Genomic DNA, 18,784 nt, shown 5'->3' with positions numbered 1-18,784 from the left:
ACTCTGCCAAAGCACAGCCCCCACACCACTAGAGGGATATCCTCAACCACCAACTTACAATCCTGAGACAAGGCCGAGTATAGCCCACAAAGGTCTCCATCACAGCACAACCAAGGGGGGGCGCCAACCCAGACAGGAAGTTCACGTCAGTAACTCAACCCACTCAAGTGACGCACCCCTCCTAGGGACGGCATGAAAGAGCACCAGCAAGCCAGTGACTCAGCCCCAGTAACAGGGTTAGAGAGAATCCCAGTGGAGAGAGGGGAACCGGCCCTGGAGAGACAGCAAGGGCGGTTCGTTGCTCCAGAGCCTTTCCGTTCACCTTCACACTCCTGGGCCAGACTACACTCAATCATATGACCTACTGAAGAGATAAGTCTTCAGTAAAGACTTAAAGGTTGAGACTGAGTCTGCGTCTCTCACATGGGTAGGCAGACTGTTCCATAAAAATGGAGATCTATAGGAGAAAGCCCTGCCTCCAGCTGTTTGCTTAGAAATTTTAGGGACAATTAGGAGGCCTGCGTCTTGTGACCGTAGCGTACGTGTAGGTATGTACGGCAGGACCAACTCGGAAAGATAGGTAGGAGCAAGCCCATGTAACGCTTTAAAGGTTAACAGTAAAACCTTGAAATCAGCCCTTGCCTTAACGGGAAGCCAGTGTAGGGAAGCTAGCACTGGAGTAATATGATCAAATTTCTTGGTTCTAGTCAGGATTCTAGCAGCCGTATTTAGCACTAACTGAAGTTTATTTAGTGCTTTATCCGGGTAGCCGGAAAGTAGAGCATTGCAGTAGTCTAACCTAGAAGTAACAAATGCATGGATTAATTTTTCTGCATCATTTTTGGACAGAACATTTCTGATTTTTGCAATGTTACGTAGATGGAAAAAAGCTGTCCTTGAAACAGTCTTGATATGTTCGTCAAAAGAGAGATCAGGGTCAAGAGTAACGCCGAGGTTCTTCACAGTTTTATTTGAGACGACTTTACAACCATCAAGATGAATTGTCAGATTTAACAGAAGATCTCTTTGTTTCTTGGGACCTAGAACAAGCATCTCTGTTTTGTCCGAGTTTAAAAGTAGAAAGTTTTCAGCCATCCACTTCCTTATGTCTGAAACACAGGCTTCTAGCGAGGGCAATTTTGGGGCTTCACCATGTTTCATTGAAATGTACAGCTGTGTGTCATCCGCATAGCAGTGAAAGTTAACATTATGTTTTCGAATAACATCCCCAAGAGGTAAAATATATAGTGAAAACAATAGTGGTCCTAAAACGGAACCTTGAGGAACACCGAAATGTACAGTTGATTTGTCAGAGGACAGACCATTCACAGAGACAAACTGATATCTTTCCGACAGGTAAGATCTAAACCAGGCCAGAACTTGTCCGTGTAGACCAATTTGGGTTTCCAGTCTCTCCAAAAGAATGTGGTGATCGATGGTGTCAAAGGCAGCACTAAGGTCTAGTAGCACGAGGACAGATGCAGAGCCTCGGTCTGACGCCATTAAAAGGTCATTTACCACCTTCACAAGTGCAGTCTCAGTGCTATGATGGGGTCTAAAACCAGACTGAAGCATTTCGTATACATTGTTTGTCTTCAGAAAGGCAGTGAGTTGCTGCGCAACAGCTTTTTCTAAAATTTTTGAGAGGAATGGAAGATTCGATATAGGCCGATAGTTTTTTACATTTTCCGGGTCAAGGTTTGGCTTTTTCAAGAGAGGCTTTATCACTGCCACTTTTAGTGAGTTTGGTACACATCCGGTGGATAGAGAGCTGTTTATTATGTTCAACATAGGAGGGCCAAGCACAGGAAGCAGCTCCTTCAGCAGTTTAGTAGGAATAGGATCCAGTATGCAGCTTGAAGGTTTAGAGGCCATGATTATTTTCATCATTGTGTCAAGAGATATAGTACTAAAACACTTAAGTGTCTCTCCCGATCCCAGGCCCTCGCAGAGCTGTGCAGATCCAGGACAGCTAAGCCCTGGAGGAATACGCAGATTCAAAGAGGAGTCCGTAATTTGCTTTCTAATGGTCATGATCTTTTCCTCAAAGAAGTTCATGAATTTATTACTGCTGAAGTGAAAGCCATCCTCTCTTGGGGAATGCTGCTTTTTAGTTAGCTTTGCAACAGTATCAAAAAGAAATTTTGGATTGTTCTTATTTTCCTCGATTAAGTTGGAAAAGTAGGATGATCGAGCAGCAGTGAGGGCTCTTCGGTACTGCACGGTACTGTCTTTCCAAGCTAGTCGGAAGACTTCCAGTTTTGTGTGGCGCCATTTCCGTTCCAATTTCCTGGAAGCTTGCTTCAAAGCTCGGGTATTTTCTGTATACCAGGGAGCTAGTTTCTTATGACAAATGTTTTTCGTTTTTAGGGGTGCAACTGCATCTAGGGTATTGCGCAAGGTTAAATTGAGTTCCTCAGTTAAGTGGTTAACTGATTTTTGTCCTCTGACGTCCTTGGGTAGGCAGAAGGAGTCTGGAAGGGCATCAAGGAATTTTTGTGTTGTCTGAGAATTTATAGCACGACTTTTGATGCTCCTTGGTTGGGGTCTGAGCAGATTATTTGTTGCGATTGCAAACGTAATAAAATGGTGGTCCGATAGTCCAGGATTATGTGGAAAAACATTAAGATCTACAACATTTATTCCATGGGACAAAACTAGGTCCAGAGTATGACTGTGGCAGTGAGTAGGTCCAGAGACATGTTGGACAAAACCCACTGAGTCGATGATGGCTCCGAAAGACTTTTGGAGTGGGTCTGTGGACTTCTCCATGTGAATATTAAAATCACCAAAAATTAGAATATGATCTGCTATGACTACAAGGTCTGATAGGAATTCAGGAAACTCAGAGAGGAACGCTGTATATGGCCCAGGAGGCCTGTAAACAGTAGCTATAAAAAGTGATTGAGTAGGCTGCATAGATTTCATGACTAGAAGCTCAAAAGACGAAAACGCCATTTTTTTTTTTGTAAATTGAAATTTGCTATTGTAGATGTTAGCAACACCTCCGCCTTTGCGGGATGCACGGGGGATATGGTCACTAGTGTAACCAGGAGGTGAGGCCTCATTTAACACAGTAAATTCATCAGGCTTAAGCCATGTTTCAGTCAGGCCAATCACATCAAGATTATGATAAGTGATTAGTTCATTGACTATGACTGCCTTTGAAGTGAGGGATCTAACATTAAGTAACCATATTTTGAGATGTGAGGTATCACGATCTCTTTCAATAATGGCAGGAATGGAGGAGGTCTTTATCCTAATAAGATTGCTAAGGCGAACACCGCCATGTTTAGTTTTGCCCAACCTAGGTCGAGGCACAGACACAGTCTCAATGGGTATGGCTGAGCTGACTACACTGACTGTGCTATTGGCAGACTCCACTAAGCTGGCAGGTTGGCTAACAGCCTGCTGCCTGGCCTGCACCCTATTTCATTGTGGGGCTAAAGGAGTTAGAGCCCTATCTATGTTGGTAGATAAGATGAGAGCACCCCTCCAGGTAGGATGGAGTCCGTCACTCCTTAGCAGGTCAGGCTTGGTCCTGTTTGTGGGTGAGTCCCAGAAAGAGGGCCAATTATCTACAAATTCTATCTTTTGGGAGGGGCAGAAAACAGTTTTCAACCAGCGATTGAGTGCTGAGACTCTGCTGTAGAGCTCGTCACTCCCCCTAACTGGGAGGGGGCCAGAGACAATTACTCGATGCCGACACATCTTTCTAGCTGATTTACACGCTGAAGCTATGTTGCACTTGGTGACCTCTGACTGTTTCATCCTAACATCGTTGGTGCCGACGTGGATAACAATATCTCTATACTCTCTACACTCGCCAGATTTAGCTTTAGCCAGCACCATCTTAAGATTAGCCTTAACGTCGGTAGCCCTGCCCCCTGGTAAACAGTGTATGATCGCTGGGTGATTCGTTTTAAGTCTAATACTGCGGGTAATGGAGTCGCCAATGACTAGGGTTTTCAATTTGTCAGAGCTAACGGTGGGAGCCTTCGGCGTCTCAGACCCCGTAACGGGAGGAGTAGAGACAAGAGAAGACTCAGACTCAGACTCCGACTCGCTACATAATGGGGAAAACCGGTTGAAAGTTTCTGTCGGCTGAATGAGCGACACCGGTTGAGCATTCCAACAGCATTTCCCTCCAGAAGCCATGAGAAAGTTGTCCGGCTGCGGGGACTGTGCGGGGGGATTTATACTAACGTTACTATCTGTACTTACTGGTGGCACAGACGCTGTTTCTTCCTTTCCTACACTGAAAATACCCTTGCCTAACGATTGCGTCTGAAGCTGGGCTTGCAGCACAGCTATTTTCGCCTTAAGGCGATCGTTCTCCTGTATATTATGAGTACAGCGACTGCAATTAGAAGACATCATGTTAATGTTACTACTTAGCTTCGGTTGTTGAAGGTGTTGACGAACCATGTCCAGATAAAGCGTCCGGAGTGAAAAGGTTGAATGAGGGAAAAAAGTTGCGATGGAAAAACTAAAAATATAAACGGTAATTAAAAACAGAAACAAAACAAAAAACGTAAAGTTGTCAGCTAGCAAAGTAAAGTAAAGTTCGCAGCAAATCGCACAGCAACAAAACGCACAGCAACACGTCTGCAGATTCAACAGGAAGTTCCATGACATAGAAGGACCATCGGGTGTTGTAGGTGTCCTGGAGGGCAGGTAGTTTTCCCCCGTTGATGCATTGTGTAGATCGCACCACCCTCTGAAAAGCCCTACGTTTGTGGGCAGTGCCATTGCCGTACCAGGCTGTGATACAGCTCGACAGGATGCTCTCATTTGTGCACCTGTAAAAGTTAGTGAGGGTTGTTGCGGCTTCTTCCCCACACTGTCTGTGTGCGTGGACCATTTCAGTTTGTCGAAGAACTTAAAACTTTCCACCTTCTCCACTGCTGTCCCATCGATGTGGATAGGGGGGGGCTCCCTTTGCTGTTTCCTGAAGTCCACGATCATCTCTTTTGTTTTGCTGACGTTTAGTGAGAGGTTCTTTTCCTGATATCACACTCCGAGGGCCCTCACTTCCTCCCTATAGCTGTCTTGTCGTTGTTGGTAATCATACCTAAGCCTACCACTGCAGTGTCGTCATCAATCTTGATGATTGAGTTAGGGGCGTGCTTAGCTACACAGTCATGGGTGAACAGGGAGTACAGGAGAGGGCTGAGAACGCACCCTTGTGGGGCCCCAGTGTTGAGGCTCAGCGAAGTTGAGATGTTGTTTCCTACCTTCACTGCCTGTGGGCGGCCCATCAGGAAGTCCAGGACCTAGTTGCACAGGTGGGGTCGAGACTCGGTTGCACAGGGTGGGGTCGAGACTCTCAAGCTTAATGATGAGTTTGGAGGGTACTATGGTGTTGAATGCTGAGCTGTAGTCAATGAGCAGCATTCTTACATAGGTATTCCTCTTGTCCAGATGGGATAGGGCAGTGTGCAGTGTGATGGCGATTGCATCGTCTGTGGACCTATAGGGGCGGTAAGTAAATTGGGGTGGGTCTAAGGTAACAGGTAGGGTGGAGGTAATATGATCTTTGACTAGTCTCTTAAAGCACTTCACGATGGAAGAAGTGAGTGCTACTCGGTCATTTAGTTCAGTTACCTTAGCTTTCTTGGGAACAGGAACAATGGTGGCCAACTTGAAGCATGTGGGGACAGCAGATTGGAATAGGGATTGATTGAATATGTCCATAAACACACCAACTCGCTAGTCTGCACATGCTCTGAGGATGCGGCTAGGGATGCCGTCTGGGCCGGCAGCCTTGCGAGGGTTAACATGTTTAAATGTTTTACTCACATCAACCATGGAGAAGGAGAGCCCACAGTCTTTGGTAGCGGGCCATGTCGGTAGCACTGTATTGTCCTCAAAGCACGCAAAGAAGTTGTTTAATTTGTCTGGGAGCTAGACGTCGATGTCCGCGACGGGGCTGGTTTTCTTTTTGTAATCCGTGATTGTCTGTAGACCCTGCCACATACCCTGTGTTTGAGCCGTTGAATTGCGACTCCACTTTGGCTTGTTTGATTTGCTTGTTTGATTGCCTTACTGAGGGAGTAACTACACTGTTTGTATTCAGTCATGTTTCCAGTCGCCTTGCCATGAATAAATGTGGCGGTTCGTGCTTTCAATTTTGTGTGAATGCTGCCATCAATCCACTTTTTCTGGTTTGGGAAGGTTTTTATAGTCACAGTGGGTACAACATCTCCTATACACTTCCTTATAAACTCGCTCACCGAGTCAGTGTATACGTTAATGTTATTGTCTGAGGCTACCCGGAACATATCCCAGTTGACGTGATCAAAGCAATCTTGAAGCGTGGAATCCGATTGGTCAGACCAGTGTTGGATAGACCTAAACACTGGCTCTTCCTGTTTTAGCTTCTGCCTATAGGAGGGGAGCAACAAGATGGAGTCATGGTCAGATTTGCCAAAAGGAGGGCAGGGGAGGGCCTTGTATGCATTGCGGCAGTTAGAGTAGCAGTGGTCGAGTGTGTTACTCACTCATGTACTGCAATCGATATGCTGATAGAATTTAGGTAGCCTTGTTCTCAGATTAGCTTTGTTAAAATCCCCAGCTACAATAAATGCAGCCTCAGGTTTGCATAAAGTTTGCATAAAGTCCAGTGAAGTTCCTTGATGGCCGTCTTGGTATCCGCTTGCGGGGTGATATACACGGCTGTGACGATAACCGGCATTTGATTGTGAGGAATTCTAGGTCAGGTGAACAAAAGGACTTGAGTTCTTGTATGTTACAATTACACCATGAGTCGTTAATCATGAAACATACACCCACGCCCTTCTTCTTACCAGAGAGATGTTTGTTCCTGTCGGCGCGATGCGCTGTACGGACTCTGACAGCATGTCCCCAGCTAGCCATTTCTCTGTGAAACAGAGTGTGTTACAATCCCGGATATCTCTTTGGAAAGCAACTTTTGCCCTGGACATTAGCAAGTAATATACTCGGAAGCAGTGGGTGATGTGCGCTCATCCGAAGCCTTACTAGAAGACCGTTCCGGCACCCTCTCCTCTGACTCCGTTGTTTTGGGTCGGCCTCTGGAATCAGTTCAAATGCCCTGGGAGGTGCAGACAAAGGATCCGCTTTGGGAAAGTTGTATTCCTGGCCGTAGTGCTGGTTGTGCTGGTAAGTTGACATCTCACTGATATCCAATTGTTCTTCCCAGCTGTAAGTAATAACACTTAAGGTTTTCTGGACTAACAATGTAAGAAATAGTAGATAAAAAAACAAAATACTGCACAGTTTCCTAAGGACTTGAAGCGATGCTGCCTCTCTATCGGCGCCATCTTGTGCTTAAGCACACAGCCACAACGCAGGAGCTTAAGAGGATCTGCAAAGAAGAATGGGAGAAAAACCCCAAATACAGGTGTGCCAAGCTTGTAACGTCATACCCAAGAACACTCGATTGTGTGTAGATTGATGAGGGGGAAAAAAACTATTTAATGGATTTTAGAATAAGGCTGTAACGTAACAAAATGTGGAACAAGTAAAGTGGTCGGAATACTTTCCCGAAGGCATTTCCATCTAATCCTTTTGTTGTTGTTGTTGAATATTTCATATTTTTTACTTTGAGTTTTCTTTAAATGTATGTAATATGAGGGCTCTATTGCACTAATTGTTCATGTTCATGTGCATGCCTTATGTGTCTTTTTCCTTTCTCTCTTTTAGGTGGAAGTCTCTATTATATGCGAAGGTGTCTCCAACTCCCCTTTCTGAGGAAAAGGTGTCAAAGGTTGCTATTCCATCAACCACAAGCAGAACCTTCTGAAGGACTCTGGGACATCCAATCCCTGACCTCCACACTGTAACAGTCCACAGATCCCTGAGTATAGAAAGCCACCACGCCATTGGACGAGGGCAGTCACACTGAAGGGGCCAGATGGCACTGCTTGCCAATCAGCTGATGGATTCAGCCAGGGTTCTAAATGGCATCAATGGGAGGGTGGATCACCTTCCACAGTTCCTGAGGGTACAGAACCAGGGTCACATGACCCATGTCAACGTCACCCAGGAAGACACGCACAAGAACAGGAAGTACCCGTGCCCACTGTGTGGCAAGCGCTTCCGCTTCAACAGCATCTTGTCACTGCACATGCGCACGCACACTGGCGAGAAGCCCTTTAAGTGCCCTTACTGTGACCACAGGGCAGCGCAGAAAGGCAACCTCAAGATCCACTTACGCACTCACAAGCAGGGCAACCTTGGGAAAGGCCGTGGCCGGATCAGAGAGGAGAACAGGCTGCTCCACGAGCTGGAGGAGAGGGCCATCCTGAGGGACAGGCACATCAGGGGTGGTATAGGTGGTCTGACCCAGCCACCACCACCCCACATCCCCCATCCCCTGCTCCAGCAGCCACAGCCTGCTTCTACCACCACCCAGCTCCCCTTGACTTGCACAGGCCCTGGCCCTGTGGAGACCTTTTCACTGCCATCTGTCTCCCCCAAGATGACCACCACAGGCCAGGAGGATCACACACAGGCTCAGCCTTCCGCAGGGTTCCGCTGCTCCTTCTGCAAAGGAAAGTTCAGGAAGCAGCAGGAGCTAGAGCGCCACATCCGTATCCTCCACAAGCCATACAAGTGCACCCTGTGTGAGTACGCAGCCTCCCAGGAGGAGGAGCTCATCAGCCACGTAGAGACGGCCCACATCACCTCCGTGTCAGCCCAAAGTCAGAGTTCCGCGGTGGGCAGCTTGAAGCCCCCTGGTGGGGAGTTCCCCTGCAAGGTGTGTGGTCAGACCTTCAGCCAGGCCTGGTTCCTCAAGGGACACATGCGGAAGCACAAGGACTCATTCGAGCACTGCTGCCAGATCTGTAGCCGGCGCTTCAAAGAACCCTGGTTCCTCAAGAACCACATGAAGGTTCACCTTAACAAGCTCTCTGCTAAGACCAAGCAGCTTCCTGCTGACCCTCAGGTATCTGTTAGCATGGCTAGAGTAGTCCAGGACGCCCACTACACAAACCTCTACTCCCAGTACATCTCAAGCCTCCACAGCAGGTTCCTCTCTGCAGAGAAAGCGGGCCAGTCGGAGTTCCAGCAGATCCTTGGCACAGCAGGCATCGGGATGAAGGTGAAGGAGATGCTGGGTAAGATGCTGGCACCAGGACATGATTCACTGACGGAGGGTGATAATAATCACTCTTTGTTGGGTTTGAATCATCTGGCGCCTCCCCTGAGTTCGAGCAATGTGGAGTATCAACCACAAGCTCCTGCCAACGAGAGCAACAACCTCAAAAGCTACCCAGGCTGGCAGGTCATGGCACCAGGACTGGCTGTAGATCAGGTGGAACAGCAGCGGGCCTACCAGGCTGGGTGGAGGGTGTCAGATGAGCGACGAGCGCCTGTGTGTAACCCAGATACCCAGGCTATTAGTAGGAGTAGTAGCCCAGGTCTGAGCCATATCTTGGAGGAGAGCTCCATAGGACCAGACCTCTGTCAGACTGGCAGTACCCAGGATAACAGCAGCCTACCCTCCTCAGTCTCAGGTACATAACCGTCTTTCCTTACAACTCAATGGTTGCATATTGTTTTAGATATTGTTGTTTCCAGTTTTCTCAATTATTTGTCATAGGTCCATCTACCATGTGTATTCTATATTCTATGGTCAATATTCTACAGTAATTGATGTATCCTCAGATACATGGTCAAGGTCAAATAGATGACCAGCACATGATGACTTGGGCACATTTATATAGATAGGATGTTTGAGAAATTCCATAAATATGCCATTAGTTTCAGATGTAAACAATTTGCTATTCCTCCCATGCACAGACTAGCATGGAATACAACCGCGTTGTTCCATCAGGAGATAAAACTATGCCTTTGGCTAAACTTCACTAATGTACTCAGGTGGACTTGCCTTGAAGCACAGGGTTGGTAGATCAGCATATCCAAGCAACAAATATAATCGGTTATATTTGTTGCTTGGATAAAGGCCTTTCTTTTCTTATTAACTTTAATGCTGTCATGTTGAATGCTACAGATAATTAGCCTCCAGTATTTTATATCAGTCCCATCGCCACCCCAACCCTTGCCTATGGGGCACAAGATGTTAATGGATGCCATCTGGTGTTTTTAATTATTTGATACATACCACCTGGTATTTTTATTGATAGTATTCTGTTCCACCTGGTGATTTTGATGATTTGACTCCCTGGGTGCATGCTTTTCTTGTCATAGCATCCTGTTAAGTTACACATTGTCTGGATTCTAAATAGCTGCCTCACATGAAGAAATACTAAATGTTACTATAGAATACTACAGTACTTACTATAGAATTCTGTAGTAAACTGTAGAATGCTATTCTACACACTGCAGTATCCCTCAATCATGTGTAGTACTTACTATAGAATGTTGTAGTATACTGTAGAATACTATAGGAAATACTGCAGTATTATCAGCAATAAAAACACTGTAGTAAATACTACAGTAATGTCCGCAAAAACACTACAGTCTGAAAAAACACTAACTTTTTTAACTATAGTATATACTACAGTAATGTTTGCAAAAACACTACAGTCTGAAAAAACACAAACTTTTTTAACTCTAGTAAATACTACAGTATTCAATTTGCATATACTCTGCACATTCCCCTCCCCCATATCTCAGTTTGTGCCATCCATAAGTGAGAAACAGGTTTTTAGAAATGTTTGCAGATTTATTAAAAATCCAAAACAGAAATTCCTTATTACATAAGTATTCAGACCCTTTGTTATGAGACTCGAAATTGAGCTTAGGCACATCCTGTTTCCATTGATCATTCTTGAGATGTTTCTACAACTTGATTGGAGTCCACCTGTGGTAAATTCAATTGATTGGACATGATTTAGAAAAGCACACGACCCTGAACTGTTTCACCTGTCCTTGTTATTGTCTCCACCCCCTCCAGGTGTCGCTTGTTTTCCCCAGTGTATTTATCACTGTGTTTCCTGTTTCTCTGTGCAAGTTCGTCTTGTATGTTTCAAGTCAACCAGCATTTTTTCCCCCGTACTCCTGCCTTTGCTATTCTTTTTTTTCTAGTCCTCCCGGTTTTGACCCTTGCCTGTTCTGGACTCTGTACCCACCTGCCTGACCATTCTGCCTGCTTTGACCACGAGCCTTTCTGCTACTCTGTACCTCCCGGACTCTGATCTGGTTTTGACCTTTAGCCTGTCCACTACAATTCTACTCCTTTTGGATTATTAAACATTTTAAGACTCCAACCATCTGCCTCCTGTGTCTGCATCTGGGTCTCGCCTTGTGTCATGATACACACCTGTCTATATAAGGTCCCTCAGTTGACAGTGCATGTCAGAGCAAAATACAAGCAATGAGGTAGAAGGAATTGTCCTTAGAGCGCAGAGACAAGATTGTGTCGAGGCACAGATCAGCGGCAGGGACTGGGAGACTAGTCAGGATCGAGGCAAAGATGAACGGAGCAAAGTACAGAGAGATCCTTGATGAAAACCTGCTCCAGTGCTCAGGATGTCAGAGTGGGGCGAAGGTGTACCTTACAACAGGACAACAACCCTAAGCACACAGCCAAGACAACGCAAGAGTGGCTTCGGGACAACTCTCTGAATGTCCTTGAGTGGGCAAGCCAGAGCCCAGACTTGAACCCGATCAAACATCTCTGGAGAGACCTGAAAATAGCTGTGCAGTGACTCTCCCTGTCTAACCTGACAGAACTTATGAGGATTTGCTGAGAAGAATGGGAGAAATTCCCCAAATACAGGTGTGCCAAATTTGTTGCGTCATACCCAAGAAGACTTGATGCTGTAATTTCTGCCAAAGGTGCTCCAGCAAAGTACTGAGTAAAGGGTTTGAATACTTATGTAAATGTGATATTTCAGTTTATTTTTAATACATTTGCAAAACTTTCCAAATCTGTTTTTGCTTTGTCATTATAGGGTATTGCGTATAGATGAGGGGCATTTTTTAATAAAAAAACAAACAATTTTAGAATAAGGCTGTAACCTAACAAAATGTGGAAAAAGTCAAGAGGTCTGAATGGTTTCTGAATGCACTGTACCTACCTACCTACAGATTATGGAACATTTGCTCATTTAGTATTTCTCCAGTAGGTTTCCTGAAAGAGAGAGCCTCCATTTCTATGTCAAAGATAATAAAACAAACACTACAGTAAATACTACAGTCTGTATAAATACTATAGGGAAGTACAGTTCGCAAAAACACTACAGTAAATACTACAATCTGCAAAAACACTACATTAATTACTATAGTATATACTACAGTTTTCTTTTACTAGTGTATAGTTAACTGTAAATAATACAGTATACTACAGTATTCACTGTAGTGTTTTTGCGGACCTTTAGCTTAAAGCTTACATTTGACTCTTTTCCTCCCTAGCTTAGAATTTTCTATCTTCCACAGACCTGGGTTAAAATACTATTTGAAATTCTTTAAAATACTTTAGCTGTTCTCGGTTGAGCTTTCTTGTTGCACTGGAACCAATAAAAAAAGTACAAACTCCCAACAGGCTCAGGAGCACTCTAGGCAGACTAAAGCAAACACTCAAAGTATTGGAAATATTTCAAATAGTCTTTGAACCCAGGTTTGATCTTCTAGCAGGCTTGGTGAGAGTCAGCGTCTCTGATACGGTTTTGGAGGATTTGATCCACCGTGAAAAAGAGATAAATGGATCAGGTCTAATCTTGTTAAATGTTTTGTTGACATATTGTCTACTTATACTTGTATTTACATGTTTATACCAGTATTTTAAGGTTAATCCTTGCCAGCCCTTTACAAAACAGCTACAATCATTGGTACTTTTCAGCTTCTCCTGTTCCACAGTCCCCAGCCCATATACCCAGCCGATACTGCAGGGCTATGTTTGTAAAAGCTAGCTGAGAATGAATCGGATGAATTCTGGGCTGCCACATTCGGTATCAGAGTGTAATTTGAGTCGATATTAAGCATGGAAACTAATTCATTTTAAAGGTCAGGCGTTAGTGCTTCTTTATATGATGGATCCCAGCTCGCCTCTCCTCCTCTTGTTCCTGTGTAATGGAGGACTCACTCAGGGGCTTAAGCACTGCATTGTTTTGCTCTGACAATATATCCCAGAGACCTCTGCAGCTGCTCTCCACGACAGATTAATTAACACAATCACACGCTGCTGGCCCCAGCTCAACACACAGGTCTGCTGCGAGACAGATAGGTAAATCCTACACATATGGAGAATGTACAGGCACTAAGTGCATGTCTTGATGAGGGCTTTTAGGAATGGGATACGTTTACTGTGCCTGTATTACAGGGGCTGGAGTAGTTTTAACTCAGGAGATGGTGAGGAATTACCATTGTTGCCAGATGTTTCAGTTTGAGACACATTGATTACGCCTGAACAAGTGGCTGATTTTACTCCTAGCCAAACAGATGAAGTCATGAAGTTATTATATTGATGTTCCCAGTATGGATAGTGACTACAGTTCAGAGTTAGTGACTGCTCTGCTACATTTGAGTAAATTGGTAGATGCTTTTATCCAGAGCGACTTACATACATTTTCATACCCCCCCCCCCCCCCCCCCCCCCTTCTGTTTACTAGTCCCCCTTGGGAATCGAGCCCACAAACCGGGCGTTGCAAGCACCATACTCTACCAACTGAGCCACACGTGACGGATAGATACAGTGTCAACGTGTTAGATTATGGTCTGTTTACTCATATGGCTACTAGCTAGTGTTGAAAATGCTGCTCTTAAAATCTAATCAAGACAGATTAAAAAACTTCCTTTGACTGTAATTCTAATCTTAGATCATGAATAATGATGTGCTTGTTAGAGGCCCCTGACCTACACCAGAGTGTCCAGATTTAAATTGGGAACACAAATATGCCTGAAATCCTCTGACAGTTATTCATTAGTCCTATTCAAACTCTTAACCCCAAGGTCAATGAGCAGACACCATGTAATGATGTCATCCTCACTTAGTCTTTGTTTCCTTCTCCAGCCTTCACACTACTTCTACTGTACAGATGTTACATGTTACGAGTGCTTACAGAGAGACGAGGAAGGATCATGTTTAGGGGGATAGAAATCAGTGTAACTATTTAATCGTTCTAACTTATAGTTCCTACAAACCTTGGCATCTGATGATTCTTAAATGGATAGTTCAGCAAAAGCACATGTTTATAAAACATCTAAATATGTAATTTCGCTAAACAATCCCTTTAAGTTGTAGCAAGGCTGTTTTTATTTCAATACACAAACTGGGCCTATATACGTAAGTAGATTTGAACACTGCTGATTTCTGATTTATAAACCGGATTACCTGTTGGCTTGACTTCCCCTTCTCATTTTTTGTCCCCTAATCCTCTTTTTAATTATTATTGCAGATATGAGGTATGAGGCTCAAACTAAGCTCAAAATGCTTGTTTTCCTAGCTGCTGATAAAAAGATTTACCCTGGGAGTTGTGAACACCTGCCTTGAAATATTGTTCCACGTCTCCTGAATGCCATTTGGCTTAATTGACTTGGAAACGTCCCAAATGCGTCATTGACGATGTGGTCTAATTAATATTAATAATATGCTATTATAAACATCAAAGAACATCTGGTGCCCCTATTTTCTCTCTCCCCAGCAGTCTTGGGTGTGAATATCCCTCTCAGGCGGTATCATCTTAAAGCAAACCGCCTAGGTTTAGTCATTTAGGTGCTTTAGTTTATACTGCACGCAGACTGTTACAATATAACGATTATGTGTGTGTGTGCATGTGTGTGTATATGCGCACATGTGTGTGTGTTTACATGGGTGGTGAACAGATTGAATAAAGAGTGTATTTCCATATGAAATGAATCACTTTCCCTACCAGCTGTATGCTTTGCCACAGCACAGTATTAGACGTTTTCTTTTGCATTTCTAATCACAGGTTGGATAACTCATATGCATCACTTCATTATCTGATTGTCTGTGTTAGGTGAGAGAAGCAGGGCCCTGTAATGATACAGTAATTGGAGTTTGGTTGATAAATCTAAGCACTAAAATTACTCATAATGTGGGTCTCGTCAGTGTAAGTAAATCTAAAACTGATTAAGTTAGCATGAACCAGGCAATCAGAAAGATGGCACCCGTCCAAAGACAGAAGATGAGTCGGATCTTGAGTCTTTTTGTTGTTTCGCTGCTCTGGGAGGTATTGGCGAGCAAATGTGTTTTTGAAAGCGACAGTGGCCAAAGATGAGGTCAGATATGTCTGTTTTTTTTTATATTTCAGACCTGACGGTAATTTCATGGTAATGTAAACCACTGATTAATTGAGATAGACAGTGTATCTATGCCTGCGTTTACAAAGGCAGCCCAATTCTGATATTTTTTACGCAAATTTGGTCTTTTGACTAATCACATATGATCTTTTCACATCAGCTCTTGTTCTGATTGGTCAAAATACCAATTAGTGAAAAAAAGATCAGAATTGGGCTGCCTGTGTAAACGCAGCCTAACTGTCTGAAATACTGCCATTAAGCAGGCGTTTTTTTGTGACTAAAGACAATGGATGTGGTGTTTCTGAGGAGGCTCCTTCCCACTCACTGTCCTGTTTGAACACATGCATACACACAAATTATTGTTGACTGTGTTGTTGAAGGTCATTAATATGTGACTCCAGCTGTGATTTCTACCTTACTATGGCTGTGTTTAAAGGCAGCCCAATTCTGAACTTTTTTCCCCGGTAATTGGTCTTTTGACCAATCAGATCATCTCTGAAGAAGGTCTGATGTGAAAAGATCTGATGTGATTGGTCAAAAGACCAAATTTGCATAAAAAATATCAGAATTGGGCTGCCTGTCTAAATGTAGCCTATTAGTGTGGTGTTTTATGATGCTCCATTCAATACATTTATTTTCCTCTCTCCTCTAGGTATATTAAGTAGTTTAAAATTCCAATATTTAAACAAAGGCTATTTTTCCATATAATTTATCTCATTAAATGACGGATGGTGTTGGTTCGTAAAGTTGGAGACAGCATAACAAACAACTTTAGATCATTAGATTGAGAGATTTACCTCAGGGAGAATTACCTCAAGGTCAGATCTGATCTGAAGGTGTTATAAAATTGATTTTTCAGCCGAGGGGAATGAATCACTGTTGTAAGTCAGATATTAATCCATTAAAGAAGAACAATAAGGCATCAATATGCACAAAATTAAATTAATGCCGCTGTAACTTTATCTCGCCATCCCAGACGCCACATCCCTAAAAGACCCAGTATAATGTATGCCCTGACCTTCAAATGCCAGGAGAGTGTTGGACAATAAACTGCCAATATTTGTGGCTTAATAGCGGCAGATGACTTTTACAGTAATTGGAATGGCACCGAAACAGCTGGGCTGCTTAAAGAAGGTGGAATGCAAAGGGTGTGTCTCAAATAGCACCCTATGCCCTATATAGAGCACTACTTTTGACCAGAGCCCTGGGTCAATATGGTGCCATTTGGGACACAATCAAGGGTCTCTCAGACAAGCACTAACTCAACATGGTGGCACTGTATGTAACCCTATAGGCAAGGCTGTTATAACACAGTTCAACCTAACATGACGCCTGGAGAGAAGTGTTCATGTATACGTTGTCGATATTAGGACAGTTAAACATCCAACTCCAAATTACTTTGACAGGTGTTTCATGGACATGTGACTTTGGCCTAATATGGACACCGTACAGGTGAGAAGTCAATCCAACTTGCTCACCAAGTTTATGGGGATAAGCCAATAATACACATTTATTTGCTGCTAACATCTTTGAGTATATTCCTTGCGTATGGTGCTCTGCACTCCATGCTGTGCGATGATGTATCGCCTGTGCTGAAAGCTGATTACAAGCCTGATTTACTGCGGAGCACAACTTAAATCATTCAACTCAGCATTGTGTGGCTCTGCACACATTATTCATGTTTAGAAATGGTGGCCATATGTACACACACATTTCCCAAGTTCACAGAGATGATCCAATCGCTCAGGTTCTTTAGTTTGGTTCTCAGTATGCCAATGATTTAGTTGTACAAGTCAGACAATTGTTTCTGAAATATAACATATGTCTACAACTATCCAGAGAAACTTACATGTGAAATACTGGTATGGAGATGTCTGATTCACGCTGCGCTGTTGTTCTGTCTTGTGTCTCTAACAGGTAAGGAGAAGTCCTACAGCTGTCCCTCCAGTGACTACATCAGTGCCCAGTCAGCCTCTCTCAGTTACCATCTAGAGGGCTACCACCCCAACCAACACCCCCAGTGGAACCAGGACACCATGGACAACAGAGACCCCTCGTCCCCACAGACCCCAAACCCCAAGGACCGGAGCCCTACTTCTGGCCTCTACAGTGGGATGGAAGGCACTGATGAGAACCGGAGAAACCCAGGTACACTGCAAATGGACAGGCCTCCCAACCTGCCCAACCCTTCCAACCTAAACCTACACCGGGCCTATGGAGGACCTCCAGCTATGGAGGATAACAGTGTGAACCCACAGGGTCTTCATCAATCCATACAGACCTTCATCAATGGCCTGACATCCAGCATTCTGAGAGGTGGTAGAAAGAGGAGAGCAAGGGGAGGGAGGGTCAGCCCTCCCGGGGGAGGACAGGGGAGCTCTGAGGGGGAGTATGGTGTTGGAGTCAGGGGGAGTGACTGGGACAGTGAGGGGGAGGCAGGTGCTGGTGGCTCTGCAGTCACACCCAGGGCCAGGAAGTCCCAGTATGAGCCTCTGGATTTGTCGCTCAGGCCAGACTGGGTGCTGTCGTCACAGCCTGGTTCAGGGGGATTGACTGGGTTATTCCAGCAGCACAGCTCCCTCTCCTCAAATAGCAATGGGCTGCAGGCTGGACAACACACAGCCCGGTCTGACACTGGTAGTGACCTGGAGATGCCTATAGAGCAGGAGGACGCACACACTTATGACTCATCAGCTCACAAGGGGGAGTGTACACTGGAGAGACCTGTGTTTAACAAAGAGGAGGAAGAAGAGGACCTCAACAAGTGGAGGATGATGAAGAGTAGCAGCAACGAAGCAGGGCTGATTGAGGAGATGACAGAGATGATGGTTGGTGTTCCCCAGGGGCCCAGTGAGGCCCCTCAGTGTACCCGAGGGAAGCAGGGCCAGTGGGGCAGGTCGGTCATCCAGCCTCTCCTCTCTCCTCTGGAGCTGTTGAAGCCAGGGCAAACTCCTCACCACTACCTCCATCCCCACAGGAACCTCTCAGTCCTCTGGTCCTTCAGTGGCCAGAATCACACTGAAGTGAAGAGAGACAATGAAGAGAGCTTGAATGGTGGAGGGGGAGGGCCAATGAAGAGAGCAGATACTTCAAGTGAGTGTCCCTCTCTCTGCCCAATGAATGATGTCAACTGTACCTCTGGTTCCTAACTCTTTTCCACATTACATGAGAGTACAATGCCATCTAGTGGACAAGTAGTGATCCAGCCCCCTTATATCATCCTTTCCTATACTATCCTATCCTATATGTTTGGATATTTAGTACACTCTCTTTCACTAGAAAAACAGGCTAACCTCAGCAGAAAAGGAAATTGACGAACTCTAGTTAGTTTGAACACTTGTGATTGTGAAACTCAGAAGAACTAAAACAAGGGTACTGGAGTCACAGGTGTGTGGTACTGATTACATCCGCACTTAGAGGACGATGAAATTTCACTATGATAGGTAACAAATAACCCTGGCAATGGGACCCTTTTGATGGAGACGCTTAAATCTTGTGTGATACGCCTGCAGAAAGCAAGATTTAATTACCTGGCTCGAGAGAGAGAGAGAGAGAGAGAGAGAGAGAGAGA

At 44.6% G+C, this 18,784-nt stretch overlaps 1 protein-coding gene across 1 annotated transcript in view; it reads left to right on the top strand.

Moving 5' to 3' along the window:
• LOC129862359 (zinc finger protein 536-like) overlaps window positions 1-18,784 on the top strand; it is a 43,038-nt gene that overhangs the window by 16,983 nt on the left and 7,271 nt on the right. The window contains exons 2-3 of the mRNA XM_055933908.1: window positions 7,687-9,503; window positions 17,131-18,306. Coding sequence (XP_055789883.1) covers window positions 7,898-9,503; window positions 17,131-18,306 — 2,782 coding nt within the window. The 5' untranslated portion in view covers window positions 7,687-7,897. The remainder of the gene's footprint in view (window positions 1-7,686; window positions 9,504-17,130; window positions 18,307-18,784) is intronic.

Source organism: Salvelinus fontinalis, chromosome 9, assembly GCF_029448725.1.
Source record: "Salvelinus fontinalis isolate EN_2023a chromosome 9, ASM2944872v1, whole genome shotgun sequence".
In the NCBI taxonomy this organism is placed as follows: domain Eukaryota; kingdom Metazoa; phylum Chordata; class Actinopteri; order Salmoniformes; family Salmonidae; genus Salvelinus; species Salvelinus fontinalis.
Note: the sequence above shows the minus strand (reverse complement) of the source record. Positions and strands in the feature narration are given on the sequence as shown.